This window comes from Ictalurus punctatus, chromosome 14 (assembly GCF_001660625.3).
Source record: "Ictalurus punctatus breed USDA103 chromosome 14, Coco_2.0, whole genome shotgun sequence".
NCBI classification, from domain to species: Eukaryota; Metazoa; Chordata; class Actinopteri; order Siluriformes; family Ictaluridae; genus Ictalurus; species Ictalurus punctatus.
Genome location: NC_030429.2, coordinates 8,003,074 through 8,029,239, shown reverse-complemented (window position 1 = coordinate 8,029,239; position 26,166 = coordinate 8,003,074). Strand labels below are relative to the sequence as shown.

Below are 26,166 nucleotides of genomic sequence, written 5' to 3'. Positions count from 1 at the left end.
CCAAAATCAAGCCCGTCCTTGGTCATTATCTGCTACGTGTTCTGTTATCAGTAATAAAAGCCCTGATACATATTCATCCTGCGTTGTTCTGTGTTTTGTTTGCTGGCATTTTCACCTGGAAACAGGAATATTCATCAACTACATCGGGCTATAAACTCTGTGTTAGGTTGCAGAAAGGAACTGCTCTGGCATCGACTAATCACCTGTAAATCTGTGAAATGTCCTTAGTTGGATTTATCATACAGAGAGGATAAAATGAACTTTAATGGCACAGGGTGTAGATAAAAAAAAAAATTCTGGTAAAATTTTCTATGAAGCCGCTATTCATAAATCATTACAACTGTCCTTCTAAATCGCTAAGCTTGGTAACGATTCCTTGGAACTCTAATAATGCCGCAATGATAACTTATAACCATGTTATTACACATGTCACTATTTATTATAATACCATTCGCTGTTCTGAACAACCTATATAACTAATAAAGACCGGTGAACAATTATAAAGCAGCTGTTATAGTTACTAACAATTACAAAAATCATTATAAACATTTAAAATGTCAGTATTGCGATTACAGTTGCTTTATAAGTTTGCAGTACACCACAGTCATTACCAGCTTACAAAGTATTATAAGTACATTCATTCATTCAATCATCTTCAGTTCTTTATCCTGGTCAAGGATGATCCAAAGACGATCCCTGGAACACCGGGCGCAAGGCAGAAATACAGTCTGGAGGGGACGGCAGCCAATCACAGGGCACCATGTACACAAATCCACCCCTATCAGTGAATGTTTTGGGAATGTGGGCTGATATTAGAGAACCTGGAGGAAACCCGTGCAGATACAGGGAGTACATGCGCAGAAACTCCACATAGAGAGTAAACAAGAACAAACTAGGGACGATGGAGGTTTGAGGTGACACAGCTTCAAGGACATACGCAGGGTTTTTTTTTTTTTTTTTTAAAGTGATGATGGACACTTTTATAGGGGTATATGTTCAATGAATATATAGTCACATGATGCCTTAAACTGTTTTCCAACTACACGAGATGTTGAATACTGGTACTTTCATAATGGTTCTTCAAAATGGTTCTTCTTTATGATAAGAAAACACTTTGGTGTAGGGTTCAGTGATCAAACCTTTACAGATCCCTCAGAAAGACAACTAAAGGACCCTTAAATGTATACTATCAGACTTGCAGTTAATATCTAGAACTATTAAGTCTCTGAATGTTGTCAATCCTTAGAAGTATCTTCTATATAATCTTAATCATATAACAGACATTGTGTTTAGCAGCACTGCAGCCTCACAGCTCCAGGGTTCCCTGATCGATCCTGAGCTTGGTTTACTGCCTGTGTGCAGTTTCACATGTTCTCTTTGCATTTGTGTGGGTTTCCTCCAGGTTCTTTCATTTTCCTACCATCTTGTAAAAAAATAACAGTAGTCAGAGTAGGCTGTGCTAAATCTTCCTTAGGTGTGAATGAGTGTGTGAATGTACAGTATGACTATGATGGACTAGCATCCCATCCGGGGCATATTCCTTCATAGCTCCTGGATCCATCTGGACCTTGACCAAGATACATGAGTTAGTAAAGATGAATGAATAATTTTGTTTACTAGGGACAGTTCTATCTGTAACATGCCAAGTCTGTGTGAATAAATGAACACTAACCTTGTGTTATTATCTTATATAGAGTTTCAAAAGCATGGGAATGAGAAAACTTTCATCAAACAAAATGTATTTATTTATACAGATAAAAGTGAATCAAGGCACTAGTAGATAAAAAACATCTTTTAATACAGAAATAATGACTGTGAGCTGCTCAAACCATAAACGGTATAGAAATGCAGTCCATCCGGAGTCCTACTTGTACTGTATATTGTACACTCTCACAGTACTTTCCAAATATTATTCATTCATTTGACTAAAAGTTCAAATTCAATCCTCAGAACAGCCATGAATCACGTGCAGTGCTGTAAGACATGTTTGGCCTGTGCTGGGTCCATGAGGAATTGCCATGGAAACCAGCACTACACCAGTACGTGAACTAGAGGGCGCCGTCTGCCACCCTCTTGAACAGAGCCTGTCTCTGCTGCGCTGTCATGTTCTCACAGCTCTCCAGAAGATTGGCCACGATCAGTGTCTGCTGAATGGTCTTAGCCTTTATCCACACCCTGCCGTTTAAACCCACCACCATCTCGAAGGGGAAGATCTTCTCAAGATCCTTCACTATCTCACTCTGAGGTGAGAGGAGCCTGAAGGGAAGAAAAGCAGAAAGTCAGAATGGGTTTTAATCAAGTTTTGGATGGAAATAGCCAAAATGTAAACAATGCCTCAATATTGCAACAAAAAGTTGGTTTGAATATATGAAGCTCAAGAACACACCGAATGGCTTTCTTTATCTTGTTTTTTTTTTTTTGGTGAACTGTTTTTTGTTATTAAATAATCAGTTCAATACAAACAGACAAAAACAGATTAGACCAAGTTTTTTTCTTTTTCTTTTTAATTCCTTTAAATTTTAAACACTGGCATGAAAATAAAAAGAAAAGAAAGCAAAGAGGCAGAATGAACTGGGCTATAATATAACTTTTGACTGATACATTTAACATATCATGTTACTTGTAAAAAAAACAACAACAATACTTTCAATACTTTCATTGCGGCTGCATTTCTACTGCTCCTTTTCTCTTTATTCTTTTTCAGAACGGACCTGGTTAAATTTACTGCTTATTGATCCACCTGATACTACTGCATCCATTAGTTTATGTAAACCCTTAAACTCCCAGCTTAATATTCAGTCATTCATCTTAAAGTATAATATTCAGTAACTACTATGAATTATTCAGTAACCTTGTAGGAATCAATGTAATTGAATGTTCAAACAATCACATGGGCCTCATTTATAAACTCAGCAAACACAAAGAGGACCTTGAAGTGCATACATCATTTCCTACGCAGACATCAGGATTTATTCAAAGTTAACTTGAGTGTAAATGTGTGTGTGTTGTCATGTGTAAGCTCTAATATAAGACTACAGTTCAGGTAAACTTAAGAAAGTGCTTTAAAACTACGATTTTGAGCAAATTCACAAGTCAAGATTGACATGGAACACTTACCTATGTAAAGAGTTAAGTGCTCAAATCAACACCCAGGCATAACTCATGGTCAATATATTTTTCTCATATGAATTCATAGGGGTGCCGATAATTGTTGCATGCCTACATTTAACAAAGATATTTTTTTTTATAAACCTGTGTTGTGTTTATAATTGTTTGATATCCATGAGGGCAGAGTATTTTTGTGAAACTTTTGAACAAAAGATCAAAAGGTTAAACAATCAAGACAATTTTTCACAGCCTTCTTTGCTCATATTTACCACGGGTGCCAATATTAGTGGAGGGCACTGTCTTTGCATGTCTTTAATGAACACATATAAATATGCACAGTGAAATTATTTTCTTCACATACCCCAGCATGTTAGGAAGCTGGGGTCAGACCGCAGGGTCAGCCATGATACAGCGCAGAGCAGAGAGGGTTAAGGGCCTTGCTCAAGGGCCCAACAGTGACAGCTTGGCAGTGCTGGGGCTTGAACCCCCGACCTTCCGATTAGTAACACAGAGCCTTAACCGCTAAGCCATCCAATCAGTGATGATGTGCCATAAAAGGTGGCACATCATCATGATCATCATGTTCAGATGACATGCCGATGGATCTGATCTAACATGGATGATCAGGTCTTCTAGAGTCTGTGTCAGTTCGAGTGCACACGGTCATTAAAGCAAAAAGGGGACATACCAAATATTAAGAAACTCTGAAATACGTGTAAATATTTATAAAATTCTACTTTCCACTCAAGTTGTTGCTGAAAATATAATTTGTAGTGAAAACCTTTACACTGTTAAATTGAAAAAAAATGGCACACAGAATCATTTTCACAAGCGCTCTCAGACTTTTGGACCCCGCTATATTAATATTCTACAAGAGGATCTCTGCATACCTGCGCACTAATCCCAAAGACACCTTGAAGAGAAGCCCGTCTGCTCCAAACACTCCCATCCCATTTGCCCGGCCACAGCTGTCTATACACACCAGCTCTGGCTCCATGTCTTTGTTTGCGATGATGAACTGAGCGTACACCAGATCCCCCACCTGTACAGTGGTTCAAAAATAAAATCACATTTAATTTCAGTGCGGTTGCTCTGCAAACAAAATCACATGCGATAAGAACTGGCAGTGATGGAAGTGTACCTGCACATTTGGTCTGTTCCTTTTAGTCGCACCTTCGAAGGCTAAGTAGGACAATGAGGCCTGTTCACTGCTTCCCACATCCACTTTAAAGATGTCCCCAGTCTTCGCCGTCACTATGCCAATCACGCTCTCGCCTTTAACTGGAACGTACTGAAGTGAAATTGTGCAAAAATAAATTATTATATCCATACTGGAACAAGGCGGCAATACAGGTCACAGATGCTTGTGTAATAACTTAAGTCTAAATCACGGACAGCTTATTACAACCCCAATTCCAAAAAAGTTGGGGCACTGTGTGAAATGTAAATAAACACAGAATGCAATGATTAGTGCCTACGGAATGGGCAGCTTGCACATCTGGAAAGGCACCATCAATGCTGAAAGGTATATACAAGTTTTAGAGCAACATCTGCTTTCATCCAGATTCCATCCCATCTTTACTTCTGAGAGACTCTGCCTCTCGAAGATACTCTTTTTATACCAAATCATGTCACTGATCTGGTGCCAATTAACATAATCAGTTACAAAAGGTTCCTCCAGCTGTTTCTTTTTACTAACACTTACTTTTCCAGCCTTTTATTGCACCTTCCCAACTTTGTTGAGACATGTTGCGGCCACCAAATTCAAAATGACCTTATTCTTTTTTTTTTTTTTACTTAAAACGGTACATTTCCTCAGTTTAAACATTTTATCTGTTTTCTATGTTCTATTGTGAATAACGTATGGGTTTATGAGAGCTGCGAATCATTGCATTCTGTTTTTATTTACATTTTACACAGTGTCCCAACTTTTTTGGAATTTGGGTTGTATAGAACATGTAAATAAACCACCACACAGGGTGTCTAAGAAAGCCATTTTATATAAAGCAGGACATCACTTGGTGAAAAATCAAATGTACATGATGTCCCACTTCCCCCAAATGTAGCCAGATCAGCTAGGACATGCTTGCTGTCAGACTGTTCTTCTTATTTAGCTTAAATTAGCTTAGCTATTTGGCTAAAGTGGCTAACATGTACTGGAAAGCCACCTCAACTAAAATATTTTCTGTACAAAAACGGCCAAAATCTGTACAATATCCCTTTTTTTGTTTGTTTCGGTGATGTTACTCAAAATGTCACTGTGTAGCTTAATGCTGTAGTGCAATAGGTGGCCATCTTGGATGATCAGAAATTTTTACAGAAAGGCTGGGCGTTATTCCCTTTCAAAGCAAAATTTGTGATACGGCCAAATTTCGTATTGTAATACATGAAGACAGTTTAAGATGACACGATATGCATCACAATTTTTTAGCTAGATTGAGGTTCTCATAACAAAATGCCAAGTAAATGGCAGAGCTGCTATACAGTAAACCATATGTTCAGTTAACACTTACAAGAGAAACAAAGGAAATGACAGATTTTATCCCCAGTCACCTCCTATTGGAGTTAATACATTCTAATATCAATATTGTCATTGTATCACCCAACCTTAAAGAGAAAACATCACCCTGAAACATATTAAATGTGTTTAACTGAATTTTTGGTTGGTGCTGTAAAGGCTCTGAAACAAACAAACAAAAACACTCTGAAATAATAATTTAAAAAAAGCTTAAGAGCTTCTTTTCTTCCTCACTATTTTCCATATTAATTAGAAATCCAACTTTGAAGTAATGAAGACAGCACATGCTTGACTCCAGTGTGCAGTGCAGATACACGTCTCTATACAAGACTCCGCCTGTCTAGCTAGTGATCCATGATGAGCATGATGTTCTTACTGATGAGCATGATGAGGTGTTTACTGAGGTATTATTAGGAATGGAAGCATTGCAAGCTGGTCTGTTTGACCAGAGTGTACAGATGAGGAGGTGAGACAGTTGGACAGACTAAATGAATAAAGTGCTGCTGCATCACATTTATTTTAGGTAGCGATGACGCAAGGGCTTATTCGCACTGGTGTCCTTATCAGTACTCAGGTAGTCAAATTTCATTGTGGGAAGTGAAAATTGACCAACCTTTCGAAGTGATGAGGAAATAAAAAATGAATCTCGGACGCTTTTTAAAGATTAATATGCAAGGGTGGGTTGTCCATTTAATGGTGCTGATGTATAGAGTTTGGGTGACTTCTATGACTTGTAAAATACATTACTTTGGTATCCCCTGTGCACAACTACTTAAGCAAACGTGGAGATCCAACTGTCGCTTTTGTTTGGCTGCATTTGGAGTAAGAGGAAAGCTGTATGATTTGTTTTCTACTCCATACCACCCCTTTAACCGCTGGTATAGTACCATAGTTACTGTGTAGCCTGTAGTTTCTTACGCGTTTCTGCTGGGAGTCTATCCAGTACAGATTGGGCTGTTTATGGCGGAGGATGCCGCTTTTATACACCTGGATCTCGTCTCCGTTTCGGCGCAGTCCCGGTCCACAGATGATCTTTTCAGCTTTAACGCTGCTGTCGTCCTCTACAGAGGAAACATTAAACCGGAAGACATCTCCAGGTAAAACCACCTCACCTATCTGAGCCTTAAAACAAGAGTGTATGATGTCCATGATCTTATATAATATTATAAACTATACACACATACTACAGTATACACTTTCACTATACCCACGTGAAGAGCGGGTAGTGTGAAAACAACTGGAGATAGACTTCCGGGTTGGAACAGCCTTTCAAAACAAAAGGCCTTGATTTGTGGACATAAGGTTAATTCATTCACGAATTCATTTATTCATTATGCCTGGAGTTCTCAAACGTTTTACAGCCAGGGACCTCCTTAACTGTATATTTGATAGAAAAACAAATAACCTCGATGAAGATTTATTTGACAAAACTATATAAAAAAAGGAACTGTGTGTTTATTTTAAATGTGTAGAATATATATTGGCTATTTAACAGACTTTCTGAGCTTTCCACCGATAGAACCCATTCTTATTTAAACTTTCATTAAAGTTTCGTTCACATTACTTCCTTATTGTTGTTGTTGTTGTTGTAGGATTTGTATCTGAAGTATTTGTATTTGTAATTCGTTTGTGCATGAATAATTGAACAAAAATCTAATTGTATATAGGCATAATAAAATTGATAATAGTGGGTTGTGATTTCTAACAATGTAATTATAAACAAACAAACAAACAAAAACACAACCCCCTGGCTATACTTCACAGTGTTGGAAATCACAGCCCACTATTAGTAATGTTATATCATTGTTATATTATTGAAACGAATTATTGAAATTAATATGTCAAATTTTCTGACCCCACAATGAAAACCACAGCTCAACATCTTTCAAATAAAATGTGAATTTGTCCTATATGACAGAAAACTTAGCATAACATTTTATGTCAATTATACATACTAAGTCAAATGTTAATCATATTGTTTTATTGATTGATTGCAGCACTCGTGGTTGTATTTTGAAGGAAAATAAAACACGTTTCCTGTTTTTATGTTAGTGACGTGAAAATTGTCGAATATATATATATATATATATATATATATATATATATATATATATATATATATATATATATATATATATATATATATATATATAAGAATGTGGATTGCACAGCAAAACAAATGGCTATGGTTATATTTTAATTCGTAAAGGAAAAGGGCAAATATTAGCCGAAGCTTTACTTTGTTGTAGCCCAGCTTTTACGTGTCGAAACCGGAAGTGACTGAAATTCAAAAGTTTGGACGTCATCAGCAAGTTGGCAAGCTGGTTAGGTTTATAAACTTGTAAGATTAGTTCACAATCTCAGCTAATAGCCGTGGTTGTTTTGCTCCCTAAATAAAACAAGTCCTGTGTCACTGTATAAACATTAAACGTGATTAGTAACGTTAACTAGCTTGCTAGCTGCATCCATGGTTCTGCTTTCTGAGAGTTTCCTTATTGAAGAAGCCTGAGAAGTTAAAACAGAGCAAAATGGACTCCGAGGTGTCTGTGATGCTTCACTGTGCTCCAACTCAGGGCTTTGAAGAGCATCAAGTACAAGTAGAGATCTCCAGCAGGTACAGACATTACATCTCTGTTCAAAACTTAGTAAGCCATCATGGATATGGATATGTTCATTTTATCCTCCTTATATATAAACTGCGTAGGTTCAGCCGCAGAAGTGTTCCTGAGATCGAGAAACATATAGAGGCGGTGTGGAACGAGCGAGTGACCAAAGAACCGTGGCTTTTCAACGGGGCGAAATTCAGACTGCATTCAGCTCACCTCTCCACAACACATCCTCGGACCTCTACAAACTTCTGCACCATGGCAGGCGATACTGCCGCACAAACCATAAACTCGACCAAATCAGCTGAGGGTGACGAACAGCTTGGAAACTGTTCGGCTCTGAATCGTATTTCCTTGCACTGTGGTGAAGGAGAGCGTGCCCCTCTGACAATCAATGCAAGAAGCAAGAAGAGCATTTGCTGTAGAGAAACCGTAGGAGAACCCCAGAAAGATGCAAGACCCTCGGAAGCGAATGGAGCGATCCTCCGATTGCAGCTGGGTTTGACATGTTATAAAGACTTCCTAGGGACTAACTGGTCACAGGAGGCTGGGAACCTGCAGCAGCGTGGACGGCTGGAGGTGGGAGATCCTCAGGCTTTGTTGGCACAGCCTCTCGGCGTCGGTGCTGTCCTGCTTACCTCAGATGGAAAGGTGGTGATGCTGAGAAGGAGTCAGAGAGTCGCAGAGGCAGCGGGGCTCTTAGACATACCCGGTGGGCATCCTGAGCCTAAGGTGATGTAAGGAATGTATTGAAGTTGTAGATTTACATGATGAAATTTTCACAGCATAACTCGTAGGTTCTGCTGCAAGTATTTTTAGTCATGTTAACACCTTTGTAACGATGATCAAAGGTTCAATGCAGTAGAAATTAAGAAATAACGAGCCTATGAAGTATGTTTCATTATATGGACAACAAGAGCTTTCATGCTCTTATTCTTTCTCCTGTTCCATCCAGGTGCAGTAATACAGCAAAGTGCACAGAGTAGAGGTGTAGGAGCCTCTCTTATTTTCTCTCTCTCAAAGATAACAAATCAGCTGCCAATATTACAAAGCGCTGACGCTGGAGACTCCTTCCAGAAAATTTTATCTTCTCAACAGTTCCACAATACATTAATGTATTAGAACAAGTGAATATAAACCTGCGATTTGTCTTGCAACCAGAATTCCGTTAGAGCTGCTGTTATAGAAAATAAACCAACACCTTCTGACCAATCAGATTCAAGAGTGCTGAATCAACTGTATAAACGTCTTGGACACTTTAGCTAGATTACAGTTTACAAACCCGAGAGTATGTAGCAGATGTGTCATATGTTGGTTTATTTCCTCAGGCTGTGTGTCAGGGGGTGAGTGAGGAGGACATCAGCGTTGACCTCATGCAGGGCTGTGAGAGAGCTGTCGTGGCAGAGATCTTCTCCTCGGTGTGTGCTGAGGTCAGGGATGAGGTGTGTGCAATTTATCCAACAGAATTTCAACAACTTTGTATTGGAGAATGATTTGGATGCCTGAGACAGGGTTTGGAGGTGGGTGTGCAGGGTTGAGCCACCCAGCCTGCTGCTGCAGTTAATCCTCTCTGTAACCACCCACATTCATTTCTAACAGGTTCTGTTTAGTAAAATATGAACAAATAAGACCATTTAAAAATATATAGTGCAATAATTCCAATGGCCTTTTTACAGCTAACCAAAACAAGACAAAATGACAGACAAAATTTTATAAAATTCTAATAAATGAATAAATTTAATCTTGTGAGCTTTATATCTGACTGCCAACATCCAGCAGGATCCCAGTACTGATACACACATCTAACAGTGTTCTTGCCTTTTTCTTGTGGAAAGAAACGTTCCCAAATAGCCTTTTTGAACAACCCCAATTCTGAAAAAGTTGGGACAGTGTGGAGAATGCTAATAAAAACAAATATCTGTGATTTGTAAATGTACTTTGACTTGTATTTAAACAACTGCATAGTTTTTTTTTTTTTTTTTTTTTGAAGTTAAACGTTTATTTTGAAGTTGATGCATGCAACAGGTTCCAAAAAAAGTTGGGACAGGTGCAATTTAGGGCTAATAGTGATGGGACAAGTTGAAATAAGAAGGTGATGTGAAACAGGTGAGGCAATTGTCTAATCATAGTATATAAGGAGCCTCCAGAAAGGCCTAGTCCTTCAAGAGCAAGGATGGGTCGAGGCTCGTCAATCTGCCAACAGATGCGTCAGTGAATAATCCAACACGTTGAGAATAACGTTCCCCAAAGACAAATCGGTAGGATTTTGGGCATTTCACCTTCTACAGTGCACAATATAATTAAAAGATTCAAGGAATCCGGTCAAATCTGGGTGCGTAAAGGGTAAGGCTGACAACCACTTCTGAATGCATGTAATCTCCGATCCCTCAGACGTCACTGTCTAAAAACCGCCATGAGTCTGTAATGGATATTCTGAGATGGGCTCGGGAATACTTTGGTAAACCTTTGTCAGTCAACACCATTCGCCGCTGCATCCAGAGATGCAAGTTAAGGCTTTACTATACAAAGCAGAAGCCATACATCAACACTGTCCAGAAGCGTCGCTGACTTCTCTGGACTCGTTCTCATCTGAGATGGACAGTAGCACAGTAGAATCGTGTTTTGTGGTCCGACGAGTCAACGTTTCAAATAGTTTTTGGACAAAACAGCCGTCGTGTTCTCTGGGCCAGAGAGGAAAGGACCAACCAAGCTGTTATCAGCATCAGGTCCAAAAGGCAGCGTCTGTCATGGTATGGGGGTGTGTCAGTGCCCATGGTATGGGTAACTGGTAACATATGCAAGTGCACCATTAATGCAGAAAGACACGTACACGTTTTCGAACAACATATGCTGCCATCCAGAGCAGGACATCGCCAAACCATATTCTGCCTGGATTACAAGTGCATGGCGGCGTAAGCAGAGAGTGCGGGTGCTAGTGTGGCCTGCCTGCAGTCCTGACCTGTCTCCCATTGAGAATGCGTGGTGCATTATGAAGTGCATAATAAGGCAACGAAGGCAGCACAGCTGAAGAAATGCATAATGGATGAATGGGGGAAAATTCCACTTGCTAAACTTAACCAACCGGTGTCTTCAGCACCCAAATGCTTAATAAGTGTTATTAAAAGAAAAGGTGATGTTACACAGTGGTAAACAGTCGACTGTCCCAATTTTTTTGGAGTGTGTTGCAGTCATCAGATTTGAAATGAGTGTATATTTTAAAAAATAAATTAATTTCACAAAGTAAAACCTCAAATAATGTGTTTTCAATATAGTACAAGATAAACTGAATTTAAGTGACTTTTAAAAAAAAATTTTTTATGCATTTTCCATACTGTCCCAACGTTCTCAGAATCAGGGTACTTCCCTGACTTTCTATGTACAGATTCTTATGAAATGAAAAGGGAATAGTCTGTAACTGAAGAAAACAAGAAAGTCTAAAGACCACAGATCTAGAAGCCTAGAACCCTTTTTGTTTTAATTTTGTTTTAAAATCAAATAATTGTACACACAATTAAAACAGGAAAAAAAAGAATATCCATTTTTTTGTGAAAACATTCTCAGTATTCATACTTATTGAGATCTGGAAAGAAACCTTAAATAAGCTCATGCCAGCATCTGTGTGGTGAATTTGCTGTACTCCTCTATCGCAGGCAATTATGCCTTTTTGACCTGTATTATTTCATTAAGGAAGGGATCGAAAAGATTCGTAACGTACGTCACATTTCTACAGGTAAATGTTCCCCTGGGTTTTCTCAGCGCACCTGTTCTGATGGGAATAGCACTGAATCACACCAGCGCAGGACGACCCAGTGCAGAGTTTTTTATCAGGTACTTTATGGATCATCTAAGAAACAGTACGGAATTCAGATCAACACAATTTTCCATTTGTACTCCATCAGCTAGGACATGTTTGGTTAGAGCTATGAGGCTAAATTAGCTAACAAACAACAACAAAATCACGTCCAGTAGCATCTTGGGTAACGTCACACGAACTTGCCAATGAGGTTTGCAAGTCATTTACAGTATGCATTAGTATAATCGATAAACATGAATAAAACTAGATAATTATGGGGCGGGTATTTTGTGGTGTTACCTGTTTGAAGGTGAAATTGTACGGGACATTTTTAATCAGCAGTTCACTTTAACTGTAATGTTTTTCAGACTCCATCTGTTATTTTACAAGATTGTGTATTTTACGTAACGCCCTGTAGCTTAATGACGTCACTTGAAACAAGTTGATGAATTTCTTGTATTGTCAGTCCGTACAGGATTTCTCAAATGTTTGATTTTGCTGCATCTTTATTTTTTTTTTGTCCTTCAAAATTTGCGATGCGGAGATTTTTGCCTTTTTTTTTTTTTTTTTTTTTGGGCCGAAAACTACTCGAATTATAATACTCGAAATAGTTTTGCACAGTCTTTCGCAGTGATGTTTGTTTGTAAAGGAGGCATTTTAGCTGTACTCATGTTCAACACACGTGAATCGAAGACGACTTTGGCTGACTGCGTGTTGTGTCGACGTCTCGACCCAAATCTGTGGTAATTTAGAAAAATTTGCAAGCCCCTCTGAATATTCCGGTGTTTGCTCGATTTTGTGTTCATTTCCACGATCGCGAACTCCTGAAGGGATCGATATTGTCATAGCTCCAGTATTGGGTTAGGGCCAACCGACACCAAACACTGTGTAACTGATCGCTTACATTTGTATAAGTAATACTGAATCGATTTTGCGTTTGTTTGCGGACAGGTGTTCTTTGACGATGGAGGACGTGAAGGATTTTTACTGGCGCGGAGGCCCTGAAGCTCACGAGTCCACAGATATAGTGTTTCTGAGTAAATTGGTAAGGCGATTCAGTAATAATCTAACTCCATTAAATAAGTGTTAAATGGTGCACACTCATGCCAAAATCATTATGCTGATTAAAGGAGATGCTGCAGTTGGATGTGAAGTCGCCCTTGTGGTCAGAACTGTGTCCGTCGGCCAAAGGAGCAGTGATGCTGTACCAACTAGTGAGACCTGATCAGTCTTAAAGACAGCACCACACGTGCCGGTTTGAAATGTTTATAAAAGTCTTTCCGGGTCTCTAATAATTTCAAAGATATCTTAGAAAACATTGCCATGCTATGGAACTGGAAAGTTTTTGTTTGTTTGTTTGTTTGTTTGAGGATCCTGTTGACATTTTTTGGAAAGTGAAGGTTTTGATATGTTTACAGCAGTTGTTATTCACCTCGCAGGCAGAAAGGGCTCTTAAATCTATTTTTAAAAGGTCTGAGAGTTGTATAATGTATATATATATTTTTTATATTTTGTATTTTCAGAGCTTAATATATTTCGCTTAAAATAGATTCACAACCCTTTTTAAGATATGAAATGTGAGCATTTTTAATGACAATTTCACACGGAAATCAATACAACACATTTTGTGTGAACGAGACAAATATGTTCAAGCGTATTTACATATTCAGGACAAGTTAACTGTGTTCAGCGTTCAGACAATATAACGAAAGTTCAGCATTTTGATTCAGAAGGAAATGCATTTCAGAATACTGTAATCAAATCTGAATAAAATGAGAATCTGATACAGAAGTTGGTAAGAAATATTTTTTTTGTTTGTTTACAAAATGCAAATAAAACAAATGATTGTATAATTTAAAAACATTTGTGTACTGTTTAAAACGACAGCATTAGAGCCATAATGCTTCTTCCCTGCTCTGTGGATAAAAGTTCTAAAGCAATTGTTCAAAATAAAATCCAATGCCATCTGAAATAAAAAATACTATTTATTGTGTTGCTGTTATGATTTACCAAAAAGCTTGGTTGCCAAAATAATAGCTCTGGTTTCCATAGTAACTCTGATTTTGGTTACCCAGGTTCCACTGCAAGAGAAAGAAAAAAGGAACAATGTTTTTTTTTCTGAATTACAAAGAAAGAAAGTGAGACAAAACTGTGTGTGTCTTCACTACTAGGCTAACATACATTAAATACCAAAATACACGCTTAAATGTTGGGACAATTGCATTTTACATAAACTGTCTGCCCCAAATAGCACACACGTGTCTGGCCAACATGATTTTTGACAAGGTGAAATGTTTACTCGGCTAAACGCAGACCAAGTAGGTAACGTTATTAAAGTAATTAGTGTGCTTAAGTCTTTCCAATTAGCAACAGAACTCCAATGCAACACTGAAGTGGCGTTAATAGTGTGAATGTGAACAATGCAGTTATTCACCTGTTCGGTGCAGGGCTGATAGTAATCTCTGTACCGCTGTGGATCACTGTTACAGCCATAAGGCTGAGAAAAAGCAGAAAAGTTCCATCCCTGAAGGCGAGGAAATTCAGTTTTACTGGGTGTAGGTCATTCACAAGACATCATTTTAATGCAAAATAATGTGGAGAATAAACTCACGTTTTGTTTATGGCATCCCCACTGTGCCTGATGCGCATACTGACTGCGGCTTTGGCTCGATCCTGGCAGATGAAAAAGCAGCATTCAACACAACGTTGTAAGTATAAGGATCTAATTATGGGAAAGCAGATGTTAATTTTTTGACCATCTGTGTTATAATTATATAACTACAGCAACAATTCTAGGTTCCACCCTCTTCATTATGATTATCATCCACTCTTGCACTTGTGCTGTTTTCCTCACCATGTGCATCAATGGGACGTTTATGGGGGCGTTTTTTTTGCCTCTTGCGTTTGACAGGTGTAGGTAAGAGACGTGTGGCCTCCTCTTTATAGCTTGTGAGGAGCTTCTGCGCTTCTTCACGGCAGAGCTCGACAAACAGGATGTCTTCCAGGAGGTTGCCCTTCTCTGGGAGGGTGAAACTCGCTGCAGGACCAGATGAGAACAAAAATTTTGTAAAAAAAGATGAATTCCCATCTATACATATACCCATCAGCCATAACATTAGATCTACTGACAGTGAATAAGCAAATAACATTTATTATCTTGTTACAGTGGCACCTGTTAAAGAGTGGGATATATTAGGCAGCAAGTGAACAGTTAATTCTCAAAGTTGAGGTGTTGGAAGCAGGAAAAATGGGCAAAGTGAGGATCTGAACAACTTTGACAAGGGCCAAATTATGATGGTTAGATGACTGGGTTAAAACAGCAGGTCTTGTGGGGTGTTCCCAGTATGTAGTGGTTAGTACCTACCAAAAGTGGTCCAAGGAAGGACTACTGTTGAAATGGTAACAGGGTCATGGATGCCCAAAGCTCACTGATGTTTGTGGGGACTGAAGGCTAGCTTGTCTGGTCCGATCCCACAGAAAAGCTACTGTAGCACAAATTTCTGAAGAGGTTAATACTGGCTATGATAGAAAGATGTCAGAACACACAGTGCATCACAGCTTGCTGTGTATTCAGACCACTCAGAGCACCCATGCTGACTTCTGTCCACTGTTGAAAACACCTACAATGGGCACGTGAGCATCAGAATTGGACCATGGAGCAATGGAAGAAGGTGGCCTGGTCTGTTGAATCACGTTTTCTTTTACGTAATGCGGACGGCCGGGTGCGTGTGTCACTTACCTGGGGAAGAGATAGCACCAGGATGCACTATGGAAAGAAGGCAAGCCAGCGGAGACAGTGTGATGCTGTAGGCAATGTTCTGCTGGGAAACTTTGGGTCCTGGCATTCATGTGGATGTTACTTTGACACGTAACACCTACCTGAGCATTGCTGCAGACCGACACTAATTCGTAGCAACGGTATTCCCTAATGGCAGTGGCCTCTTTCAGCAGGATAATGCGCCCAGACATACTGCAAAAATCGTTGAGGAACGTGACAAAGGTGTTGACTCGCCCTCCAAATTCCAAGATCTCAATCGAGCGTCTGTGGGATGTGCTGTACAAACAACATCGATCCATGGGAGGCCCCACCTTGCAACTTACAGGACTTGTCAAGTCCATGCCTTGACAGGTCAGAGCTGTTTTGGCAGCACTGGGGGGGAGGGGGGGGTAATGTTATGGCTGATAGGTATACTTCTGTGACATAAAGCTGAAAATGGGAAAACAGCAGATTTGTAGTTGCTAGGTGTGTAAGCAATGTAAAATTGAGCTAGAAAAAGAATGGGAGTAAATACAAAATTTCTTCTTACAATTTTCAGTGACTTGGAGATGATACACATTACATTATTGTTATCTTCATATATCGCTGCTATTACTACAATTCATATAATTGTACAGTTTTACAATGTACTTTTTTTTTCTATTTATATATTATATTATTTATCTGTTATTTCCTTGTATTTATACTGTTTCCTTTCTATTTTATTCTTTTTTATTCTTATTTGACTGCTTTGTTGCAAGAATTTCACGCCCCTTTTATAGATTTTAGCCCGGTGTAAACCTTGATGTGAAATAAATCTAAACAACTCTAAAAAAATAAAATCTATTCCATATGTTTGTTCTGTCTGTAGTAACATAACATCATAGGCTTCTTACTATATGAATGAATTAAATGCTACATCTTAAGTAATACTCAAACCCAGAAATCAGTAGCTTGGAACAGGCCAGTATTTCCCTACTTGTAATTGAGGTAAATCAGGCATGTTAAAGCACAGCATTCACAGAAAGTAATAAACAAGGGCATGACCTTGAGGGTAAGACTGAAATAAAATGAAATGGTAAAGGGTAGGTATGATCTGACCTTTGCTTTTTAGCAGTGTTATTTCTGGTAGCACAGAACCCTCGCTCTGCTCTTTCTGCTGCAGACGTCTCTTCCATTCCTCATCCGAGGGGACGAACACCACCGCCTTTCTCTGATAACCGGAAAACCTCAGCAGCTTGTGAATCTGAGCAGACGGGTAAATGTTTGCCTGGGTAATGAGGAAATAAAACAGAAGGGCAGAATGCATACGTCAGGGATCGTACCGATGCTTCATAATGAAATTCCAGGCCTTTCATGGACTTTTCAAACATTATTTTTTTGGTTTCAAGGAGTATACAGGAGATGTCATTCAAACATATTCTTCATTTCTTCTTTTAAAACACTGTGCTATCATCCATCTCAGATGAGAGAAGTCAGCGACGCTTCTGGACAGTGTTGATGTATGGCTTCTGCTTTGCATAGTAAAGCCTTAACTTGCATCTGTGAATGTAGCGGCGAATGGTGTTGACTGACAAAGGTTTACCGAAGTATTCCCGAGCCCATGTCAGGATATCCATTACAGACTCATGACAGTTTTTAAGACCGTGATGTCTGAGGGATCGGAGATCATGCGCATTCAGAAGTGGTTTTCGGCCTTGCCCTTTACGCATCCTATTTTGACCGGATTCCTTAAATCTTTTAATTATATTGTGCACTGTAGAAGGTGAAATGCCCAAAATCCTACCGATTTGTCTTTGGGGAACTTTATTCTCAAAGTATTGGATTATTCACTGATGCATCTGTTGGCAGATTGACGAGCCTCGACCCATCCTTGCTCTTGAAGGACTAGGCCTTTTTTGGAGGCTCCTTATATACTATGACTAGACAATTGCCTCACCTGTTTCACATCACCTCCTTATTTCAACTTGTCCCATCACTATTAGCCCTAAATTGTCCCTGTCCCAACTTTTTTGGAACGTGTTACGTGCATCAATTTCAAAATAAACATTTATCTTCAAAAAACTATGCCGTTGATTAGGTAAAACATCAAATACCTAGTCTTTATACATTTTACAAGTATATACAAGTATATACAAGTAAATACAAGTCAAAGTATTTAAACAAATCACTCCTCCTTGTGGAGGAGTGATTTGTTTGAGTGATTACAAATCACTCCTCCTTGTTTTTATTAGCATTTTCCATACAGTCCCAACTTTTTCAGAATTGGGGTTGTATTTGTGGTGCACACCAACTGAAAACTAAAACCAATAACACACACACACACACACACACACACACACACACACACACACACAAACACGAACACACCTGATCTAGGATGAAGTTTCTCCTTTTGGTTGCTGCTATTCTGATGAGGTGTGTGAGACACTGTGTGGCCTGTCGCAGCAACAGGTTCTTGTGTTCTGGGCTCGGCAGCTAAACACAGAAAACATCAACAGATATTCATATTCAGAATTTTCTTTGTAGAGATTACGAGCACCAACAAACCTCAGTTCTTGTTGATAACAATCCTGTGATATTAGTAAAAACAATCAGAATTCATTATTAAATTAAGGTACAAAATGTTTCCATGAAGCATCTGATGACTGGAATGAGTCCAGCGATGTTTATTTCTAATCTTCAACGGTCCAGTTTTGGAGAGTCTGGGCCCTCTGCAGGCTCAGATTCCTGTTCTTGGCTGACAGGAATGGAACCTTCTGTTGTTGTGGAACATCCGCCTCAACGATCAGCATGTTGTGAGTTCTAAGATGCTTTTCTGCGCACTACGGTTGTAAAGAGTGATTATTTGAGGTAACATAACCTTCCTGTCAGCTATGAACCAGCCTGGTCATTCTCCTCTGACCTCTCTCATCAACAAGGCATTTCAATCTGCAGAACTGCTGCTCGCTAGATGTTTTTTCATATGATTCTGTGTGTGAAAATCCTCGAAATACTCAAACTAGCTTGTTTGGTGCCAACACACATCCTATGGGCAAAGTCACTGAGATCACAGATTCTGATGTTTGATATGAACATTAACTGAAGCCTCTTGACCTCTCGACCTGTATCTGCATGATTTTATGCATTGCGCTGCTGCCACATGATTGGCCGATTGGATAATTGCATATATAAGCAGGAGTAAATGTATTCAAATTAAAGTGGCCATTGAGTGTATTTAATAAACTAATTATTGGGATAAGATTCAGGTAACTATTGGATTTCTTTTTAAAAAAAATAATCAGATAATGATGCCAATCCAATATACCACTTAAATAATCGGGTAACTGTGTAAATCTGATCAAGATAGCATAACTGTTGTACCTGTAAACACTCATTGTTATCTCAATAGACAATACTGTGTAATTGCAATCTTTTAGTATTGTAGGTTTGTTTTTTTCTGTTTTGTGCTCACCCTCATCCAGTGAAGGACATAGTTTATGCTTAGCACATTGTAACGCTTCTCTGGGTTCTTGGCCATGTGGCTCTCAGCCCAGTGGCTCTTTCCAGAACCTGGCATGCCAACCAACATCAGCACCTGAAGAAGAGAAGGAGTGGAAATGGAAAAGTCATAAATCATCTGAAAAACACCACTGGTCCACTTGTTTAAGGGGTTTCAGTGCGACAGCTAAAACCAATTTAAACAAGATCACAGGAAACATACCTCACAGTCCTTCTTGTGTGATGGAGGAAGCAGAGCTCGAGTCCAATATGCAGATGGAAGCATTGGTAAAGGGCAGTAGCCAGGAGGACCAGGATACCAGGCCACACCCTGAGGGTCAAGGTTCAGGGAAACGGAGCAGTTTTTGCACAGGACGTGTGGGTAGAGTGCACGACCTGCCAGGGTGGAGCCAGCGAGTCGAAAGGCCACCCCGAGAAAGCTGCCGTTTTTTGAAAACGATAGTTCTGTCTCTCCTTCGTCGCTGATGAACTGAAGAGAGAAAGACCACATTTGAATCAGTAATTGATCTTTGACCACTTACGACTGAATTCACATACACAGCCTAAAACACTATTACTGAAAATTTTATTCCAAATAGTCTAAGTAGCAAATAATTTTTTAAATGCGTGTTAATATCATTTGAAGTATACTGTGGTGCTTGAAAGTTTGTGAACCCTTTAAAATTTTCTATATATCTGAATAAATATGACCATTTTAAAGAGTAAATATAGATTTTAAAGAAGAGATGGCAAAGTATGCTGTAGGTATGGGGGGGGGGGGGGGGACAGATTCTTGGTTGCTTGCCAGGATTGTACTGATGGAATTTCTCAGTCTGCTGCACACATTTTATTTCCACATGCGATCTAGTTCTCGGTTCTGCATTGCTCTTTACACCATACCGCATAGCAGCCGATGACATCACCCTCTGAAAATGGCTCGCCAAATTCTTCCATCTTTCCCCCTGTCACTGCTTTGCCTGCTCCATCAAATCCAAACGAGAGCTCCTTCTCTCCTGAGACACACAAATACAACTAGAAGAATGACAGAAATAAACATTTCTGAATTCAAACTTTAGGCATCATTTGCCAAGTGCCACCTTACAATAAACAATGAAGTCTCATTACACAAAACTGCACAAAAGAGAAAGTATTGTTTGTTTGTTTTTCTTCTTTTACCTAGCTGAAAGCTGGAGCCATCCACAGACCAGCCCACTCTGAGAACACTCTGAGGCTCAGGGCTGAGACTTGTATCTGTAGCTGCTGACAATCTCTTCACATACTACAGAGTAAAAGACAACATCAACACCAATCATGGCAAAGCTCAATATTGTTACTTTCTCTTATTTAGAGTTGAGTGATCTGGAATTACAACATTTTCTAAATACACAATATGCATCATGACATCCAGATCTGCTGACAGAATGTCTGCAAAACAGCAGTGGCACTGGAAAAAACGTGTACGTGTGTGTGTGTGTGTGTGTGTGTGTGTGTGTGTGTGTGTGTGTGTGTGTGTGTGTGTGTGTGTGTGTGTGTGTGTGTGTGTGTACCAGGGTACAAAAAATACATTTTAACATCCAATCAGCTATCGGTTACTGTCAGGTTAGAGTTATAAAAAGTACACATAATGTCTAAATTATAATCATACTGACAATTTTTCACAATATTTATCAACTAATACTTAACAATAACTACATTTACATGCATCAAATTCCATTTTAAGTTGCAGAAATATTCTGTATACCATGTTTATATGTGTATAGGCATCGGAATATTCCTCTATACATGGTTGCTGTAAGTATGCCTGAGTAGCCATTCCTAAATACTGAGCCTACAGCTTAGGATCTGTTAGCACCCACAATTCCTTGCGGACTGAGCATGCGCACATATCGCCTTTCAGTGGATTTTCTGAATAAAGTGTTTACATGCAATAAATATCTGATTAAAACAGGCATATACCAGGAGTGGGAATCAGAATATTGTCTTATTCTGAGTCGGGCAATTGGATTGTGGCGTTTACGCGACTCAGTAGTCATTATTGATGTGTATATGATGTATACGATTAAATAAATAACTGGAATTCTAGGTCGTTTCACTTTGTCAAGTCCTAAAATTCCCACCTTGACTTCGAATCCCACTTTTCCATGAGTAAAGCCGTGGGTCAGTCTACACCCTGAATGCAGCAGAGGGAACGTCTCCCAGAGTAAAGGCTGACCGCTGCTCCCGTCCGCACCCACTACAAAATGCAGGTCACTGTTGTCTGTAAAGCATTACCATTTATGAGGAAATGAAGATGAGCAAAGTATATAGATGACACCTAAGAACATAGAGACAATCAAATTTTGAGAGCCCTCTGATGATGACCTTCACCATGCCATGTGATTGCAGACAAGAGGTGTCTTAATCAAACCGATCGGCGGCCGACTTGTAGCAGTGCATGCTGGTTAGAATTTTTGTCCGACTTGAGGCGCCACCGACGCCACATCACGTCACTGTGGCGTACGTTATAAAAGTACTACGATAGCGATACGACAGCAGCCAGCTCCCTCGGCCAGCGCAGCTTCTCCAGAGCGGCTGCATGAGCTCTGATGACACAGTTTTTTTACGATTGGCCAAACTCACCGAGGACAACAATGACGTGCTTTTCATGTGTATTCTGACATATACATGTATATTCATGTATATTTTTCATATATCAGTTCCTCAAAGGCTCACAAATCCCGTAATGTCATAGTGTGTCATGTTTATCAACATGAAACATGTTTAAAAAAAAAAAAAAAAAAAAAAAAAAAATTATATATATATATATATATATATATATATATATATATATATATATATATATATATATATATATATATATATATATATATATATATATATATATATATACACACACACACACACACATACACACCTCGCTTCATTGGTTTAAAAATAATGTTGAAATTTCATGCAGGCACTGTATTAACCTATTCAGTGTAAAAAAGTGTTTGTGGTTGCTACATGTAAAATTCAGACGTGTGTTTGTCTGAGAAATATTACATCTAATCCACTCCGTCTGTGATAAAGCAAGCAAACACAACGCGAGCGTCACAATGGGAAGCCAAAAGTGTCCGACCTGATGGCTCAGTTTTCAACTCCTCCCCTGACTGCACGTGGAAAATCTCGCTGATCGGGTTCCATCCGGCCGCAGCCGGAGTCGAACACACCGAATGAAGTGCAAACAGCACTTAATGGTCATGTCATGTGACAGTGCATTTTTATAATGTCAAAGTTAAAGCCCCTTTTTTCCAGTTATATAGGAAAATAGTAGTTTTGCATTACTGCCTAACAGAAAATCGGAGATAAATAAATCGATGCCATATGGAAACACCATGCAATAAAGGGTTAAACTGAACCTCACAGGGATCTAGTCGAACCGTGTCATCATCGATGTCCATCTCATCCTCACTCGCAGGACCAGGCTCTGGTGTTTTGGCTCTGATGGAGAAAATAGTACAGTGGTAAAAAAAAAAGAATGACTCAGTGTTATGAATTATAACACATTACACAAATAAAGATTTCTCTGAAGAGCTCTGTTGTTATAACCTCATATATTGAATCTCCTCTTTAAACTCATAATAATCCCGGTTCCTCTCTTCATGAGGACTGCTGACATCCCGAGACTCATCCTGCTTTTCCGTTCCAGGCTCCGTTATGACAGGTGCCATGTGGGGTACTGTGGGAAGTGGACGGGACACAGCGTCTTTACCATCAGAGTCTCACATCATTTGGTTTTTCATTTTAGCAGTTCTATCCAACATCTAGGTCACTCTGTAGGAGCAATATTAATTATCAATGTTATGCACAATGTGTCTGTGCCCCGCTACCCTGTCCTTCAAATGAAATAGACCACCATTGAGCCGATATTAATTGGATTTTAATTGGATTATTCTTGGAATAGCACTGAAACTGACATGGTAGTGTGTGCTTTAGGTGGAGCAGCACTGCACCGCATACTTATAATCCTCACTTTAATCACACACACCTTCCTTTTAGGTCCACCTTGTAGGTTCAGATTGCTCACTTTGACCATGCACAATTAAAATTGTCCTCACACCATTCCACCATCATTGCCAGTTTCTGACCTCAGGACTGCTGTTGACTGGACTGTTTGGATGTCGGACTATTTCTCATCAAAGCCACTGCACTAAAGCCGCTTTAGTGGGACTCACCTGAAAGCTGTTCGTAGGAGGACAGCATAGGATGACCCAAAACTGTACCAAGACAGCTACCTAGGGTAGGGCAATGGTGAAACTTGAAATGAAACCCAGACCAAAAAATATCCTTGTTACCTCAAGGATATTTGAAGCATGTTTATGGGAAAGCTGCTTTATAGGCAAGCCCGGATCACTCTTATTGATAAGCAAAACATAGTATTTTTTTTTTTTTAAATTGTTAAGTCTCATTGTAATTATTAGTATCCCTGTAAATATTACAGGGATCATCTCATACAGTTTGACAAGTAATATTTAATCGTATAAATGTTATATGATTAAACACTTGGATCAGCACATGACACACTGCAATCAGACCATGGTCTGGTAAATGGTCTGCGCTTATATAGCGCTTTTTTCTATTTAAAAGTGTTTCTCATTCACGCAAGGTGCTAGCTTGCCATCGGGAGCAACTTAGGGTTCAGTGTCTTGCACAAGGACACTTGCGTAGTCACTTGTGGACACATGTGGAGTCACATGGGCCAGGAATCGAACCACCAACCCAACGATCAGTGGACAACCCGCTCTACCATCTGAGCCACAGCCACCCATATATTTTATGTGCCACAGAAATAATATCTGGTCCTATGGTGGCAAGGGCGTAACCATGGTTGGACGAAGGGGGGGTCCAACGAACTCGGCGGGAGGATATGCAAGTGAATGTACCGTTAATGATCAAAAACTAGAACTAACGTTAGCCTAGCCCAGTGGCTTCCAACGTGGGGGCCGCCAGGGGGCGCCTCAACAATTTGGTGTGAAAAATAAATAAATACATGATTTTCTCTTTCTAACGCTCAGACAACCACACACACACATACAATCAATTCCTAATCTAATGTAATGTAAAGATGCAAGATGTTATTATTAATAATAAAAAGGGGGATATATTCAGAAGTCTGTATTTTTAATGCGTTTTAAAGACATCTTGCAAAAGGGGGGCCTCGGTCAAATGTTAATGTCATTTGGGGGGCCTTGACCTGGAAAAGTTTGGGAACCACTGGCCTAGCCTACTTCGTGGGTGTGCAAATATAAAAAGTTAATTGACGTTCTTAAGAACAAACCAAGCCATGGTATGATGCCTTCTATACTAAGCGAAGATTACCTACTATGTAGGTATCTAGTTACTTACTGTCTGAAAAAAGCTTGTATGTTCTGTTGTACTTTTCTACGCTTGGCTGCTGTCTCCACTTCTTACAGACTGAGCTGCTAAAATATATCAACAAACTTGCGTTGAGTATGGGTGTAACCAAGCATACAATTGGAGGTGGGGCACACACCTATTTTCCTTAACAAATGGAAATATATTAAAAAGGAATAGACATAAATAAATAGAATAGATGAGGCAAAGACAGATCCGTTGGCAGGGTTCATTAAATGGGGACATATAGAAAATATTTTGTACTGTATATTGGGGGGACAGATTGGTATTTCCTCAACATTGGGGGGACACAACCCCCCCCCAAAGAATGTGTGGTTATGCCCATGTGTGGTGCTGACATTACACAACCCTGCTGAAAACAAACAAACAAACAAACAAGCAGAAAAACCAATAGATACGATCACAGAAATCCTAATAGTTTCCACTAGAAATACCAGTACATTAATGGTATCCACCAGACATAACATGCCACCAATAGAAAGCAACAGATTAACAATAGAGACCCACAGGGACCATTACAATTTCCATTATAACCATTACAGATTCTACAATGGTTTCTGGGTTGTTGTTGTTGCAGGATAGGTAAATAAACAGATGAGCTATGGTCAGAAATTCTATACCGATGTTAAATGGTAGTGTGCATTAAGTATGATGTAGAATTGACTTACACTGGTGGCTGGTGGGTTGTGGTAGTGATGTAGACTGGACTTCCTCCTGATGGACATCAGAGCTGGCACTGCTACTGAGGACACACTGGCTTTTCATCTGCTCTGCTTCTCTCCTGTAAGAACAAGAGCAGACTGACTGGGAGATCCTGATTTCTGGCTCATTCTCCGTCTGTGTGCTCTGATCGACACAAGGCCGCCGTTTTGTCCAGATTTCCTCTAGACTTGACTGATTCTGGTCCAGAGTTTGCTGCTTGTCTCCTAAAGCTGTCTCATCTGCAACGCCTGTCGATGTGCCCTCAGTCTGACATGTTCGTTTAGGGGTTTCCTCTGCAGTTTGGACATGTTCCATGTCGAAAGGGTTTAAATTGACACTTTTGTCAGGTTCTGTATCCTGGATAGCTGACATAAGACGATCCACAAGCTCGGCCTTCAGTCCTTTAGGGTCGAGACCCCGATCCCGCAGCTCGGCCCGCAGCTCGGCCACTTTCAGCTTCCTCACGTCCTCCAACAACATCGCGATTAGAAAGAATGAACTGGTGTATTAAAATAAACTACTCAAAACTCAGACCCTAACTTCTATAAACGTGTTTAGAGCTGCTTAGTTGACAAAAAAAATAAAATAAATAAACACAAAAAAAAATACAACACGCAGCAGCTGGCTGCTCCGGAAAATTCAAGAAAACATCCTGATTGCTTATTGGTCAATCGCCTATATGTCCCGCCCACTTAGAGCATTCTGATAACCCCTGGCCCGCCCCTCCTCTTTCACTAATATGTCCTGTGCATTTAATTAATTATTTTTTTAAACAAAAGAAAATGTA

At 39.5% G+C, this 26,166-nt stretch overlaps 3 protein-coding genes across 4 annotated transcripts; 1 reads left to right on the top strand and 2 right to left on the bottom strand.

Annotated features, from left to right (window-relative positions):
• Positions 1–1,722: 1,722 nt before the first annotated feature.
• Positions 1,723–6,871, bottom strand: LOC108274435 (exosome complex component RRP40). Its single transcript, XM_017484609.3, has 4 exons — positions 6,545–6,871; positions 4,250–4,399; positions 3,999–4,150; positions 1,723–2,256 (listed from the first exon to the last, which is right to left on the bottom strand). The coding sequence occupies exons 1-4, from the start codon at positions 6,773–6,775 to the stop codon at positions 2,049–2,051; spliced, it is 741 nt and encodes a 246-aa protein (XP_017340098.1). The 5' UTR covers positions 6,776–6,871; the 3' UTR covers positions 1,723–2,048.
• A 946-nt stretch (positions 6,872–7,817) lies between these two features.
• On the top strand, positions 7,818–14,047 carry nudt22 (nudix (nucleoside diphosphate linked moiety X)-type motif 22). The gene is made up of 6 exons (XM_017486086.3): positions 7,818–8,240; positions 8,331–8,964; positions 9,561–9,674; positions 11,963–12,060; positions 12,977–13,070; positions 13,156–14,047. The coding sequence occupies exons 1-6, from the start codon at positions 8,155–8,157 to the stop codon at positions 13,258–13,260; spliced, it is 1,131 nt and encodes a 376-aa protein (XP_017341575.1). The 5' UTR covers positions 7,818–8,154; the 3' UTR covers positions 13,261–14,047.
• Positions 13,993–26,043, bottom strand: si:ch211-107m4.1 (heterogeneous nuclear ribonucleoprotein U-like protein 2). Of its 2 annotated transcripts, XM_017486085.3 has the most exons (14): positions 25,346–26,043; positions 22,851–22,980; positions 22,666–22,742; positions 21,380–21,519; positions 20,439–20,541; positions 20,163–20,275; positions 19,486–19,752; positions 19,237–19,359; positions 18,153–18,260; positions 16,884–17,052; positions 14,880–15,062; positions 14,637–14,698; positions 14,460–14,549; positions 13,993–14,106 (listed from the first exon to the last, which is right to left on the bottom strand). In XM_017486085.3, the coding sequence occupies exons 1-14, from the start codon at positions 25,857–25,859 to the stop codon at positions 14,032–14,034; spliced, it is 2,154 nt and encodes a 717-aa protein (XP_017341574.1). In that variant the 5' UTR covers positions 25,860–26,043; the 3' UTR covers positions 13,993–14,031. The 2 variants fall into 2 exon arrangements, with proteins under 2 accessions (XP_017341574.1, XP_053541748.1); XM_053685773.1 differs by lacking the exon at positions 13,993–14,106 and having other exon boundaries at positions 14,454–14,549; positions 14,637–14,747.
• Positions 26,044–26,166: the final 123 nt, after the last annotated feature.

What these genes read in the sequence shown, in the direction of transcription:
- LOC108274435 (XM_017484609.3), bottom strand. Translation starts at nt 6,775, where the DNA reads ATGGACATCATACACTCTTGTTTTAAGGCTCAGATAGGTGAGGTGGTT. An exon ending in GGAACAGACCAAATGTGCAG is followed by an intron (nt 4,151 to 4,249) that starts GTACACTTCCAT and finishes ACCACTGTACAG; the next exon opens with GTGGGGGATCTGGTGTACGC. An exon ending in TCTTTGGGATTAGTGCGCAG is followed by an intron (nt 2,257 to 3,998) that starts GTATGCAGAGAT and finishes TCTTCCCTTCAG; the next exon opens with GCTCCTCTCACCTCAGAGTG.
- nudt22 (XM_017486086.3), top strand. Translation starts at nt 8,155, where the DNA reads ATGGACTCCGAGGTGTCTGTGATGCTTCACTGTGCTCCAACTCAGGGC. An exon ending in GTGCTGAGGTCAGGGATGAG is followed by an intron (nt 9,675 to 11,962) that starts GTGTGTGCAATT and finishes ACATTTCTACAG; the next exon opens with GTAAATGTTCCCCTGGGTTT. An exon ending in AGTGCAGAGTTTTTTATCAG is followed by an intron (nt 12,061 to 12,976) that starts GTACTTTATGGA and finishes GTTTGCGGACAG; the next exon opens with GTGTTCTTTGACGATGGAGG.
- si:ch211-107m4.1 (XM_017486085.3), bottom strand. Translation starts at nt 25,859, where the DNA reads ATGTTGTTGGAGGACGTGAGGAAGCTGAAAGTGGCCGAGCTGCGGGCC. An exon ending in GAAACTTCATCCTAGATCAG is followed by an intron (nt 17,053 to 18,152) that starts GTGTGTTCGTGT and finishes CTCATTACCCAG; the next exon opens with GCAAACATTTACCCGTCTGC. An exon ending in ACGTCCCATTGATGCACATG is followed by an intron (nt 14,699 to 14,879) that starts GTGAGGAAAACA and finishes TTCATCTGCCAG; the next exon opens with GATCGAGCCAAAGCCGCAGT.